Source organism: Mirounga leonina, unplaced genomic scaffold (genome assembly GCF_011800145.1).
Source record: "Mirounga leonina isolate KUSES-001 unplaced genomic scaffold, KU_Mleo_1.0 Mir_91, whole genome shotgun sequence".
In the NCBI taxonomy this organism is placed as follows: domain Eukaryota; kingdom Metazoa; phylum Chordata; class Mammalia; order Carnivora; family Phocidae; genus Mirounga; species Mirounga leonina.
The window spans coordinates 10,309,693-10,325,255 of record NW_023270839.1 but is presented as its reverse complement, the minus strand read 5'-3'; the positions used below and the strand labels follow the sequence as shown (position 1 = coordinate 10,325,255).

The following is a 15,563-nucleotide window of genomic DNA, read 5'->3' as shown; positions in this document are numbered from 1 at the left end:
TACACACTGATACATTATTCTTCATTAATCTCCTGAGAGGTCACTAAGTTTACTTTAGGCTTTTCATTCAATTCTTTACATTGAAGCTTTGGTTTCTGTTTGACAGCAGAAATATATCAAGCTACTCCTTAAAATCCCTAATAATTTTCTGTTGCTCTTAGGATATAAGGCAAAGTTCAGTTCGTGGATACAAGCTTCCATCTTGTCTGGCCTATTGCTCCAGCCTGATTTCAATTGTTCATTCTCTTGCCCTGCTAATATTCCTATCTCATGATCTTTGCACATGGTGTTTCCATAGTCTGGACTCTATTTTTCAGTATTAACTCCTTGTTAAGCAGAATCTGAACAATCGCCATTTGAATGAGTCACATTGTTCTTATGGTAGTCTGTTCATTTCCTTTAAATCTATTATCAGAATTCTATCTGTATTTAAAGCTATTAAATTCTAGTTCCACCATTAGCCTGTAAACCTCCTGAAGCCAAGATCAGTATTTTACCTCAAAACTTGACATAGTACCAGGCATATGGTAGATCCTCAATAGGATTATTATGTTATCCTCTTTATGTATATTAGCTGAATGGATAAATTAATACATGATTTAAAAAAAATGTTAATGTGTAAAAGTTTTTTTTTTTAAATGATGTTTTTTTAAAAAAAACATCTTATGGCTGTTACTGAAGACTTCTTAAAACAAGATATAATGAAAGCTCATATCTGTTTTTTAAATAATAATTTTTGATAAATTCTTTCTTCATTATTTTGGTTTGGTCTTTTAGGTTCACCAGGCAAAGCCAATGTATGAAGCAAATTACTCTGAAGTGTCTCAATTTGTATTCTTGGGACTTTCTACCTATAGACCAGTGCAGCATTTTCTCCTTGCTTTCTCTACAGTGTTTTATGTAACAATTGTTTTTGGAAACCTCCTTGTGGTGTTTACAGTGACCTTTGACCCTTACTTACATTCCCCCATGTACTTCCTTTTAGCCAATCTCTCATTTATTGATTTATGTCTTTCTACCTTAACGGTTCCCAAGATGATATCTGATCTGCACTCAGGGCACAAAACCATATCCTTTCAGGGATGTGTCATCCAGATATTTGTCCTTCATGTCCTGGGTGGATCTGAGATGGTGCTGCTCATTGCCATGGCCTTGGACCGATATGTAGCCATATGTAAGCCCCTCCACTATCTGACTATCATGAGTCTGCAGATGTGCATTTTACTTCTGTCTGGTGCTTGGGGTATTGGCTTCATTCATTCAGTGGCCCAGTTAGCTTTTGTTGTTCATTTGCCTTTTTGTGGTCCTAATGAAATAGATAGTTTTTACTGTGACCTTCCTTGGTTTATCAAACTTGCCTGCACAGACACCAACAGAATGGAATTCATGGTTACTGCCATCAGCGGGTTCATTTCCATGGGCACCTTCTTCTTATTGCTTATCTCCTATGTCTTCATCCTGGTCACTGTACGGAAAGGTTCCTCAGGTGGTTTGTCTAAAGCCTTTTCTACTCTGTCAGCTCACATCACCGTGGTGATTTTGTTCTTTGGTCCATGCATCTTTGTTTATGTGTGGCCATTTCCCACTGTGTCAGTGGATAAATTTCTTGCCATTTTGGACTTTATGATTACACCCATTCTGAATCCTATTATCTACACATTGAGGAACAAGGACATGAAGATGGCAATGAAGAGACTGTATAGTCAACTCCTGAGTTTGAGAATGATCTCCTAAATAACTCATGAGAACACAAGTGGTGCCTTCTGAAAGTAATACTGTATGCGTAAATGTTAAAGGGTTATACACTATTTTAAAACAATTAATTTTCTTTATTTCAGCAGTTCAAAAATCTTGGATAGTTTATTCCATGTTAATGACCAATAGTGTGATTATGTATCTATATCTCTATATGTCTCTCTCTATATATCTAAGACTATTTTGCATATTTTAAAATTTTACAATACTGAAAATACACATTTTGTGTGGCTTACATTTTGAATAGTCCATAGAATCTTGGAAAGTTTTATGAATTTGAAGTTACTGTGCTGTATTTGCAGAGCAATGATGTAAAAAATTTTTCTGTGTTATTGAGTTGGAACATATTCTCATGTAAAGAGAATGATTGGTTCTGACAACTTATTTTTGGCAGGTAAAGCAGGCTTGTTTTTAAATTGATTCAGGTGTGCTGTTTCTTTTTTCTTTATTACTTATGTTAACAGATACACTCTGTTACATGAATATAATTTTGGTCATAGATTAAATATTATCTGATACTCACCTATGCAGAAAACAATAAAGTGGACAAAAATAGTGAAACAGTTATTAGTATTTGAGATTATATTAGGATCTGGTTTCTAAGAAGAAAAAGTTATATCTTCTTCCTCTCAACTTTGCTTTTAACTCTTCCCTTTATTTATTTTTTTTTGAGATTTTATTTATTTGAGAGCGAGAGAGAGAGCACAAGCAGGGAGAGTGGCAGGCAGAGAGAAGCAGGCTCCTCATGAGCAGGAAGTCTGACATGGGACTCAATCCCAGGACCCTGGAATCATGACATGAGCTGAAGGCAGGCACTTAACCGACTGAGCCACCCAGGTGCCTTTAGCTATTCCCTTTAAATATGTGCTGACATTAGAAGGACATGAATTAAGAAGCAACATTCATTAAAGAGATTAGAACTAGGATGGGATTTCGGAAATGTTAAAGAGAAGGGATTCATATGTAGTATTACTCAACCATGGATACAATGCAGTATTGAACACCACTCCATGCTCAAGCAGTAAGGCTATGCTTTTAGGCTTGCAGGCCTGACAGTTCACCAACACACAGAGAAAACCATGCCTTCTGAAGCTTTGGTTTTTGAAATTTTATTCTTATATTGAGATAGAATTTCCTTCCTTATGTATTTCATACTGTATTTCTCATTTATAGTCTAGGTAGATTGAAATAGCTTCCATAATGTCTCCTCCTTTCATGTTTGAAAATAAAAATGATGATATTATATCTTCTAGCTTTAAGATAAACATTCCTTCTGAGGCTAAACATCTAAAGTCTTTCTAAGAAAAATCCCCCATTTAGAAACTTTCTTGAGGGTTATGTATGTATGTATGTAGGTACCTTTTTATGAGGTAACCTGAAATGTCAGTTTAATTTCCTGTTAAAGTCTGTTTCTGTTGCAACTTGGGCATAAGCTGGTAATGATTCCAGCCATGAAGCAGAGAAAAATATATGACAATATTCCATCAGAAATGAAATGTCATTAAATCCGCAACACAAGATATAGAAGAATATCTGAATCAGAAATTCAAAATCTCTGACTGGAAATGACTAATAATTTGGAAATAAAAAGTAAAAGCCAACTTACACTCAAAACAAAATTTGAATAAGACAAAACCATTTCAGAAATGAGTAATAAACTACTAGGTACCCAAATGAGAGCAGAATGGCCAAAATTACAATGAAGGTCACAAGAAACAAAGATGAAAAGAACCAAGAAAAAAATACCAAATTAGAGACAAAGGTAAAAGTTTTCAGAGAGAAAGTTGTATAGAACCAGGCAAATGATATTCAATAGTTGTATAATTTTTAAAATGAGACAATATAACAAATTAACATTTCAAACTTGTATTAATGTGTCAGAAGTAAAAGACCAGAATTTATATAATGAAATAGCTTCTAGTAAAGTTGGGAAATTTGATCCCAAATGGTTAATTTCAAGGCATATCCTAATAAAATTATTACATATTTAAAATATTATATCTTCTTAGCCTCCTATCAAAGTAACTGAAATAACCTAAATAGGAGAGAAAATCAGGTTGGCATCTGCCTTCTTCATAGTAGTATACAAAGAAAGGCAGCAACAATTGGAGCTGTTTCCAAAAGACTTAAGGAAATAACATGTGATATAAAAATTAATGTATAGCTAATCTATCTTTCAAATATATCAGGATTATAGAAAAAGGATGTCAAGTATGCAAGCTTTTGTACAATGTTGTATGTATAGCAAAACAACAAAACAGGACAGATTTATTGACAGGCATTGAAAAACAGTGTTCTATCTAGGACAGGTCAAGTGTGAAATACAATAATTGAAAATAATAATTATCAAAAATGTAATCACACTAAGCTAGATATTTTGGGTCTATGGATGTTTATCAGATTTTTTAACCCAATAATAGAGAGTACACTTTTTCAAGTGTACATGTAACATAACTGGAAACACCAGTGACTGATTATTTAATGGAATAAATAAATTTTAATAAATAAATAAATAAATAAATAAAATTAATAAATTTTAAAATAAATAAATAAATAAATAAATAAAAAATAAATAATAAAAATAAATAAATAAATAAATAAATAAATTAATAAAATTAATAAATAAAAAAAGGAATTTAATTCCTTTACTAAGGAGTATATTTCCTGAAGGCAGGTGGGAGTTTTATGCCAGAACTTGACACAGTATCTAGTATATATTGGGTATTTTTAGTAGGTGGTCAGTGAAAGCTAATTGAATAAATGAATTCTTAGAAGCACTTGAGCCTGATAATGAAGATTATTTCCAATTGCCCACAACTGGAAACCAATTGAGATCCTCTTTCAACATTTCTAACATACTTAATTTCAGTTTTTTCTTTTATGTAAACTCAAAATCAATGAATAGGGGAAATTAGTTTGTGGCGAGTGAATTTATACTCCTGGACTTTTATAGCTTTTGGCCAATGCAACAATTCTTATTTTCTTTTCTATTTCTTAAAACATTTTCATCACCCAAAATAGACCTCAGACCAGTTAGCAGTCAGTCCCAATTCCCTTCTCCTCACATCTCATGGCATCCATAAATCTTTCTGTCTCTATGGATTTGACTATTTTGGACATTTCTTATAAACGGAGGTGGCTTCTTTCACTTAGCGTAATGTTTTTAATGTTTTTTCATTCCCCCTTTTTTTTAAATAAAGATTTTATTTTTATTTATTTGACAGAGAGAGACACAGTGAGAGAGGGAACACAAGCAGGGGAGTGGGAGAAGGAGAAGCAGGCTTCCTGCCAAACAGGGAGCCTGATATGGGGCTCGATCCCAGGACCCTGGGATCATGACCTGAGCCGAAGGCAGACGTTTAACGACTGAGCCACCCAGGCACCCCTTTCATTCCTTTTAATGGCTGAATAATATTCCATTGTTTGACTATACTGTGTTTTGCTTATCTTTTTATCTGTTGACAAACATTTGGATCGTCTCTACCTTTTGGGTATTGTGAATATTGTTTCTATAAACATTTGTGCCCTTTTTTTTTGTTGGAACACCTGTTCTCAATTCTCTTGAATGGAACTGCTGGGTCATATAATAACTTCATGTTTCACATTTTGAGGAGCCACCAAACTTTTCCACAGTGGCTGCACCATTTTACATTCCTACCAGCAGTGTGTATGAGCATCCTAATTTCTCCATATCTTTACCAACACTTGTTGTTTTATTTTATTATTTTTATTATGGCAAATCTAATGAGTGTGAAGTAAAATCACATTTTTAAATAACTTATTTATTTGAGAGAGTGGGAGAAAGGTCAGAGGGAGAAGCAGACTCTCTGCAGAGCAGGGAGCCCAATTCAGGGCTCGATCCCAGGACCCTGGGATCATGACCTGAGCTGAAGGCAGACGCTTAACTGACTGAGCCACCCAGGTGCCCCACATTTTGGTTTTGATTTGCATTCCCCTAGTGACTAATGATGTTGAGCATCTTTTCATGTGCTTCCTGGTTGGCCACTTGTGCATTCTCTTGAGAGAAATGTCATTTCATATCTTTTGTTCATTTTAAAATTCAGTTGTTTGTGCTTTTATTATTGAGTTTTTAAAATATCTTTTTTTAAAAGATGTATTTATTTATTTTAGAGAGAGAGAGCATAAGTAGGAGGAGGGACAGAGGAAGAGAGATCTTAAGCAGACTCCCTGCAGAGCGTGGAGTCCAATCTCATGACCCTGAGACCATGACCTGAACCAAAATCAAAATTTGGATGCTTAACCAACTCAGGTTGATCCTCTTCTTGAGTTTTAAGTGTTCTTTATTTTTAGACCTGTATTATTTTTCTAGAGTTGCCATAACAAATTAACTGCCATCTTGATGGTTTAAAACAGAAATTTAGTCTCTTGCAATTTTGGAGGCTAGAAATCTGAAATCAATACACTGGCAGGGCTGTGCTCCCTCCTAAGGCTCTAGGGAAGAATCCTTCCTTGCCACTTCCAGCATCTGAGGCTCCAGGTGTTCCTTGGCCTGTGACTGCATAACTTCATCCTGGACTTCCATCTTCACGTGGTCTTATCCTCTGTATTCTTGTCTTTGCCTCTTTGTCTCTTATTAGGACAGTTGTTATTAGATTTAGAGCCAACCCAGGTTCTCCAAAATAATGTCATCTCAAGACCTTTATTACATTTGTAAAGACTTTTTTTTCCAAATAAGTTCACATTAACAGTTTTAGGAGTTGGGATAGAGTATATAGACACATCTTTTTGAGGGCCACCATTCAATGGACTACAAGACCCTCATCAGACATATCACTTACAACTACTTTCTCTCATCTGTAGGTTTTATCTTCACTCTCTTGAGTGTATCCTTTGACACACAAATATTTTTAGTTTGGATGAAGTCCAGTTTATTTTTATTTTTTCTTTTGTTGATTTTGCTTTGGGCGTCATTTTAAAGAAACCATTGCCTACAACAAATAAACATAGCAAATAATAAATATATATGTTCTCTAGGAATATACTATATATTTCTAGGATTGTATCTTTTTTTTTTTTTTTTTTTCTTATTCATGGCCTGGAGAAACTGAGATGGTGAGGAAGAGAGTGGTTTGAGATGTGTCTGCAGACAGAAACCACATTATGCAGGGCCTTTAGATCTTGAAAAACATCACATTTTGAATTTAATACTATCACTAATGGATGGCCTTCGGGAGCTTTTGTAGCATGCATGTTTACTATGTGAAAGACACTGTTAAGTACTTGTTTTACATAAGTTACGCATTTCATTCTTAACATGTTATAAGAATGAGGTGCTATTTTACAGAAACAGAAAAGTAATGCTTCTTCTCAAAAATCCTAGCACCATCTGCTACCTGTTTTCATAGGTCTGACTTTCAAGTCCTTGGGGGTTCTCTAAGCTTCTAAGTTTTACAGGACCAAACTCTCCCCTTTCTTTATTCCTCCAGCCCTAAAGCTGATACTATTTTTCTTCAGCTGCTTTTTAAATGATCCTTAGTCTTTTAAAAAGTTTATTATTCTTAACTCTTCAATACCTAGTTACTCATCTTTAAATGATATTATTTTATTAAAAGAACAAAAATATCTTTTTTTGTCTCCTGACTAATTCATAAATTTGTAACAGAATTGGTCCCAGGAAGCAGATCCTTAAGTATGGGGCTTAGGAATTGGCTTGGTCTTGTCTTGGGAATGAACACACCCTGAAATTCTTTTCAGTGTAACCCCATTACCAGCAGGTAGTGGCATTATGAGTAATTGTGTTGATTGTATTGAAGTTCCAAATGAAGCAAGTGGCTATTGTACTTGACCCTTTTGTTATTAATGGTGATTATAAGGAATGTGGTGTGTGATGGATTCTTCTGAATACTTACAGAAGGAAATGACAAGCTCAGATTTTTAAAAGTTCATTTCAAGTTATAGTCTGAGAACCAGAAAAACATTATGGCAGCTCTTAAATATCTTGCTTTTGTAGTTACAGATGTAATCTTGCCCAAATCCACCACAAAATTTAATTTTGTTGTTTGCAGAATTACAATCTAATTTGTGAAATTAAGGGCATTGCTTTGTAAGAATTGGAAACATATTTGGAATTAACATGCGTAGAGCCTTCCAAACTTCCAGTTATTTCCCTTCTTTGTTCATTAAAATGCAACTTAAAGCAGTAAAGTGTTCAAAGCTTACTGGAGGCCATCTTAGTGACCAGCCAATCACCTAATGTAAGTAAAATACATGGTTGGTACCACCTTTTTATTTTTATTTTTTTAAAGATTATTTATTTGAGAGAGAGAATGAGAGAGAGCACATGAGAGGGGGGAGGGTCAGAGGGAGAAGCAGACTCCCTGCCGAGCAGGGAGCCCGATGTGGGACTCGATCCAGGGACTCCAGGATCATGACCTGAGCCGAAGGCAGTTGCTTAACCAACTGAGCCACCCAGGTGCCCGGTACCACCTTTTTAAAAAAAAAAAAAGCTTATCTCTTACATTTTCTCTAAATTAACAAGCACATTCTTAGCAACCCTATAGGATATACAGATGCGAAAGAAGTTTGCTTGCCTTCCAGTAGCTTAGCAACTTTTTCACTTTTCACTTGTGCTTTTGTCCAAGAGGGATTATTCATATTTTAAGAAGGTCTACAGGAGGCAGTAGCACATTCTATTAAAGCACCTTTGAGGGGAGGGGGTGGGAGGATGGGTTAGCCTGGTGATGGGTATTAAAGAGGGCACATACGGAATGGAGCACTGGGTGTTATGCACAAACAATGAATCATGGAACACTACATCAAAAACTAATGATGTAATGTATGGTGATTAACATAACAATAAAAAATTTTTTAAAAAAGCACCTTTGAAATTCTTAACTGTAACTCAGAGATTTTTCACAAAGGGAGTAATGATAACCTTGGGATTAGTAAAATTAAAAAATTAGGGAAAGGAGACAAATGAGTTACTTTTTTGGGAGTTAAAAATACAGCAATACATTTTTCATACTCTTCTAAATTCAATGTTCATCCACTAAGATTTTTTAAATAACAATTTTCCTAAGACTGTGAGATTCTCAACATTTATGTTTTTACAGGAGAAACTTGGACTCAGAATTTAATGAATTGCCTGAGATATACACTAGGTAAGGCGCATAGGGAGAAAGTCCAAGTTCCTTCTACTAGCTTAAGATGCCTTCCTTTTCTGTCAGGTTGTAGTTTTATCTTACTTCTGTAGTTATTGAGTTTTATATCATTTCTCACTGGATATATAACCGTTTTTACTTCTATCTTTATGTTAAAAATTACCTTAGTGTATAATACTGTATCCGATTTGAAAAACTTTATCCTCTTAAATGGCAAGATCCACTTGAGCCAAGATAGCTGGAAGTTGCTAATATCCAGCAGGCATCAAAGAACAGAGATCTTCTAAAGCAGACCTGAGAACATCTCGGTGGCGCTGCATGCTGGTGGTATGTACACCTTTGTTAAAGAGACCATAGAAGCGCCGTAGGAATAGGATGGGAGGAGAAAAACTATATTACCATCATGAAAGGTCAGAAGTTAAACAAGCCGCACTCAAGTTGGCACGGGTGGGCATGGGCGATACAGATACATACAGGTATTTTTAAAAAATTAAAGAAGAGAGTCACAGAGAACACGAGATAACTTACCAAACACAAATTTTCCCTAAGACCAGATTGCTTTTTCCTCTTCTCTTATCCTCCTCTGATGTATGCTTGAGATGACATCCACAGTAGGGTGGAGACAGTATCTTCTGGAAGCCTAACATATAGTCACCACTAGAAGGAATCCCTTGGGCGAAAGTCTCCTATTCTGTATTCTGGGCAGAACAAGAATCATGAAAATAATTTCCATTGGACATCTCTCGGGGATGTCCTTGTCAAGAATAACTTTTGCATATTCTAGAAATCAGAACAAGGAGATAAAAATCACACATAAAGCAGCTATGCATTAAACATTAGTGAAGTTTTAAATTATTTTTTATTTAACATGTAAGTACGAAGAAGATATCTTCTGCAATTTTAGTCTCTAACTAGATTATGTCATAAATTCAGTTAAGGTTTTAGTTCCAGTTGCAAGAGAAGTCATATCTTGATGAATATGATATATAACCACCATGCCTGCCAAATCTTCAAGTTAATATAGAGACCTTAAGTGGGTTCAGCCACGTACTGTCCAGATGGTCTCAACACCACATCACTCTCTCAAGGACAGTATTCATGCTGGAAGAGTTTTTGAAGAATTGGTCTTATTTCTTCTTTAAAAATTTGGCAGAATTTACCAGTGAAGCCATCATCATCCCAGAGCAGCTTCTGGGAGCAGGGAAGGCAAGTAGAATGCACTTTCCAAGGACAGGGGAGGGGGTGAGGAAACTCCCATTGCCCAGGTCCAGTTCATGGGTCAACCGGTGGTCATGTCCTCTTTATGACTTCCTCCTCCAATTTGCTGATTATATTTTAAAAAATTATTTCTCCTTGCAACTCTCTCAGTTTTTGCTTCATATGTATTAAAATTCTGTTATCAGGGACATAAATAATTAACTTGTTACTACTTCCTGATTAATTGATTTCTTTCTCATTATGAAATGACATTTTAAAAAAGATTTTATTTGAGAATTGAGAGAGAGAGAAAGAGCACATGCGAGAGCATGAGTGGGGGGAGGGGCAGAGGGGGAGAGGGAGAAGCAGACTCCCCGCTGAGCAGGGAGCCTGGGGGTGGGGGGGGAGGCCTTGATCCCTGGATCCTGGGATCTCGACCTGAGCCTAAGGCAGACACTTAACTGACTGAGCCACCCAGGCTCCCTATGAAATGGCATTCTTATCCCTGGTAATATTCTTTGCTCTGAAATATACTTTAATATTAAAATGGTTTCTGGTAATTTCTTTCGATTTGTGTTCATCTGGTGTATATTTTTCTATCCTTTTTTTTTTTTTTTGAATTTTTTAAAAAATAGCCTTTTTCTTTAGAGTAGTTTTAGATTTAAGGCAAAATTGAGTGGAATGTAGGAAGAGTTCCCATTTATCTCCTGAGTCCCCCACATGCACAACCTCCCTCACGGTCAACATTTGATTCCACAGTGATACTCCTTCCAATCAGTGAACCCGCACTGACATATCACTATCACTCAAAATCCAAAGTTTACATTAGGGTTCACTTTTGATGTTGTACATACTATAGGTTATCACAAATGTATAATAACATGTATTCACCATTGTAGTATCATACAGAATAGTTTCACTGCCCTGAGATCACCTGTGCTCTGCCTATTTACTTTTTGCTTTTCTTAACCCTTGGAAACTACTGATTTTATGGATTGCATAGTTTTGCCTTTTCCAGAATGGCATATACTTGGAATCATACAAAATGTACCCTTTTACACTGGCTTTTTTCACTCGGTAATATGCATTTCAGTTTCTTCCATGTCTTTTTGTAGCTGGATAGCTTATTTCCTTTTAACACAATAATATTTCATTGTCTGGATGTACCACGGTCTATTTATTCATTCACCTTCTGAAGGAGATCTTGGTTGATTCCAAATTTGGGCAATTATGAAAAACACTGCTGTGAACCTCAGTATGGAGATTTTTGTTCCAATGCATTTGGGTAAATACTAAGCAGCACAGCTGCTGGATTGAATGGTAAGTGTTTATTTAGTTTTGGAAGCAACTGCCAAATTGTCTTCTAAAGTGGATTTACCATTTTGCATTCCCATTAGGATTAGAATTCCTGTTGCTCCATATTCTTGCCAGCATTTGATGTCAATGTTTTAGATTTAGTAATCCCAATACGTTTATAGTGGATCTTGTTGTTTTAATTGCTAATTCCTTGATGATACATGATGTTGAACATCTTTTCAAATGTTTATTTGCCATTTGTATAAATTCTTTAGTGAGGTTTTTGATCAGGTGTCTTTCTGATTTTTTTATCAGGTTGTTTTCTTATTAAGTTCAAAGACATCTTTGAGCATACTGGATAACAGTCCTTTATCAGATATGTCTTTTGCAAATATTTTTCCCAGCACAACTTGTCTTCTCATTCTTTTGGCATTGTCTTTTGCAGAGAAAACATTCTAAATTTCTATGCTGTCCAGCTTGTCAATTATTTCTTTCATGGATCGTGCTTTTGGTGTTGTATCTAAAAGGTCATTGCCACACTAAGGGTCATCTAGATTTTTTCCTATGTTATCTTCTAAGGGATTATTATTTTTGCACTTCACGACAGGTTTGTGATCCTTTTGAGTTAAATTTTGTGAAAAGTGTAAGGTCTGTATAGATTCCTTTTTTTTTTTTTTTTTTTGTCTGTAGATGTCCAGTTGTTCAAGTACCATTTGTTGAAAAGATTTGTCTTTGCTCCATTGCATTGCCTCTGCTCCTTTCAAAGATCAGTTGCCTTAATTTATGTGGGTCTATTTCTGGATCTTCTATTTCATTCCATTAATATTTGTCAGTACCACATTACCTTGGTTACTGTAGCTTTATAAAAAGTCCTGAAGTTGAGTAGTGTCAGTCCTCTGACTTTGTTCTTCTCCTTCATCATTACATGTTTAACCTATCTTTATCTTTATATTTGGAGTGTATTTCTGTGCTGTAGTATATAGTTGAGTCTGCATCAATGAGACATATTCTTCTGTAGTTTTCTTATCTTTTTTTTTAGAAAATCCTTTATTAGCAAGGCACTGTTACTCTAATGAGATTACCAAAATGTGAAGGTGTTCAAAGCTTTTTAAGAAGCCACAAAACATAGAAGTCTCTACATATAAATCATTTGCAATGACCTCAGATACAAAAGCAGAAACATGTCACCTCCTTACCCCAGGGAAGCTATGATCATATTAATTCCATATAATTTAAATGTGGTTAAATCCTTCTTTGTCTAAGCATCCTACAAAGGGATGGGAGAAGTGTAAAGTAGTTTTTCAGTGTTTGAACTTTGAATCAATTATAGAATCAAACCTCACCAGCAGAGAATGAGGAATTAATTCATATAAAATATTGTTATAACATAACTATGAAAACAAAATGACATTCTTGTCATGTTGGCAGCCAGCTGTTAGGCAATATAGACTCTTTAATTGAGGTCCAACTCAGTGGTGACACAGATATGGGAAAAAAGTGAATGAGAAACTAGAATAAAATTTATGAGACAATTCTGGTCAAGCATATGGTTGCACTGATCTGAAATGAATACTTTAGTCCCAGGCAGATAAGGGCTTGTTAGGGTGTATGATAAGCTGCCAGAGAGCATTTGAATTGTGTTCCTTTTCTACTTTTTTCATATACTTATTAGAACGTTTGAGACACACAGATTTGATGAAGAATGGGAAAGATCTTTATGACTGTATATGGCAGTCATATGATCTGATATTTCCAGGATACATTATTAAATGAAAAAACCAGAATAATGTCTACAGGAAGCAAGCAAAAAGGAAAATAAGAGAGGTGGGAAGCACATATCTGCACATTTGTGCAAAATGAAACATAGGAAACAAATCACTAAACAATGAGATTGGTTACCTATAAGAAGTGAGTAACATGAAAATTAAAGAAAGATTGAAGAATTGTTGAAGATTAAATAAAAGAGTCATGGTAATGAAATACAACTTGTGATCCTGGATTGGTCCTGGACCAGAGACTTTCTTTTCTAAAAGGGTATTATTCACATAATTGGCAAACAATTGATAAGGTTGATAGATTAGATATCCATATCATATTAATGTTGATTTCCAAATTTAAAAATTACATTGTTTTAGAAAATACACACTGAGGTAGAAGAGTATTATGTCTATAACTTATTCAAAGTTCAGAAATAAAATTTTATGTGTATATATATATAATACATATATTACCTATATATTATATACATATGAATATGTATGCATATATAATTATATCTATAACACATATAATTTAATATATGTACGTATCTATATACCTTATGTATACATGTATTTACACAAATATATTTATTATTTTGCATACCTGTATTATTATCTTTATATGTACATATAAAACCAGTACTAAATATTATTAATATTATAGCACAGACAAGTTTGCCTACAACAAGTAAATGAAACAAAGTGATATTTGCAAGTTGAAAATAATGATATTATGGAGAAAATTTAAAACCTGTGTTAGAAGATACGAGTTACAATTTGATTAAATGGAAGTACATATCATGTCATGAAATGACATAACATAGCAAAGACAACATAGACAATGTTGTCCTAAATATATGTATTCTACTAAAAATTTGGCTGCTTTTTAAAAAAAACTGACAGTGAAACATACATGAGTAAAGGTGCATGTTTTGCTAAGTGAACTTTCAATAGAATAACAAAACAGATGAACACATCAACTAGGTATTAAACCATATATGAAGTGGTAGCATGAAAAATAATAAGGTAGGGGCGCCTGGGTGGCTCAGATGGTTAAGCGTCTGCCTTCGGCTCAGGTCGTGGTCTCAGGGTCCTGGGATCGAGTCCCGCATGGGGCTCCCTGCTCCTTGGGAGCCTGCTTCTCACTCTGCCTCTCTCTCTCTCTCATGAATAAATAAATAAAAAATCTTTAAAAAAAAAAGAAAAATAATAAGGTAATGGTAAAATAAAAAAGAAATAAATGGAACTGAGTAGAAAACTCCAATCATGTATGTGTATATGCATACATATATGTTCTGAAATACATGCACACATGTAAGTATATGCTTATATAAGGTATTTATATGTGATTATATATATATGATATACATATGTAAATTTTTATACATATATACAAACACACTTATGTGATAACCAAGTGGAACAGTGGAGAAAGGACAGATTAATTTGTAGTTGCTGCTGAGACTAGTGATTAACTAAGAGAAGAAGAATAAAGTTGGGTCCCTACCTTTCAAATATACAAAGGTGGACTCCAGGAATATTTAACCACAAAATGTGAAAAATATGGTATGATAATAATAGAAGAAAATATTGAGGGACATCTGTATAGCATATGGTTGAAGAATATTTTATAATCTAATCTTTTAAAATGACTAAAAAGGCAAACCTTTAATAAATTTCAGAACACAAATTTTTGTTCAGTCATGGAAACTAAGACAAAAGTAATAAATAACAAATTCCCAAAAGAAATATCTGTAATATATTAAATTGACAAGGATTAATATCTAGATCACTGCTGCCCAATAGGACTTTCTATGATGATGAAAATGGTTTATATCTGGTCCCATATGGTAGCCACTATATATAGAGAGAGCTATTAAAAACCTGAATTTGAGTGAGTCTTCAATTTTATTTTAATTTTATTTATTTTAGTTTATTCAAACTAGCATTTAAACAGACATATATGTTACTAGCTATTGTATTGAACAGAACAGAAGTACAGCATGAAAATCACCAAGAAAAGCACAAAAAACTTATTTCAAGTGGGCCAAGTCTTAAAAGAGTAGTTCATAGAAAAGCTTGAATAGCTAATAGGTATGAGAGGGGCACCAAATTCACTGATAATCAGAAAAAATGGCAAATTAAAGCAACAAGATATTATTTTATGTGGAAACAAAAATTTGGAAAGGCAAATTATGTTAAATTTTGTAGTGGAGACATGAGCAATAGGAACTCTTGCTGTGTAGTTGGAGTTAGAGTCATTCTGGAAAGCAGTCTGTAATATTTAGTGAAATTATGTGGGTAAATGCTTTATTATCCAGTTTTTTTTCTTCTGGGTGTTTATCTTAGAGAAATTCTTATACCTACATAGAGCTGTTGGACAAATAGTAATCATGAAATCATTTATGGTAATAAGAAATCATAAGCAGTTTAG

The 15,563-nt window shown here is 34.4% G+C and overlaps 1 protein-coding gene across 1 annotated transcript; it reads left to right on the top strand.

Moving 5' to 3' along the window:
• Positions 1–795: 795 nt before the first annotated feature.
• LOC118003201 (olfactory receptor 4F6-like) lies at positions 796–1,734 on the top strand. Its single transcript, XM_034994028.1, has one exon. It carries the CDS (start codon positions 796–798, stop codon positions 1,732–1,734), a length of 939 nt encoding a protein of 312 aa, XP_034849919.1.
• Positions 1,735–15,563: the final 13,829 nt, after the last annotated feature.

Excerpts from the sequence above, each read along its gene's own strand:
- LOC118003201 (XM_034994028.1), top strand. The coding sequence starts at position 796 with ATGTATGAAGCAAATTACTCTGAAGTGTCTCAATTTGTATTCTTGGGA.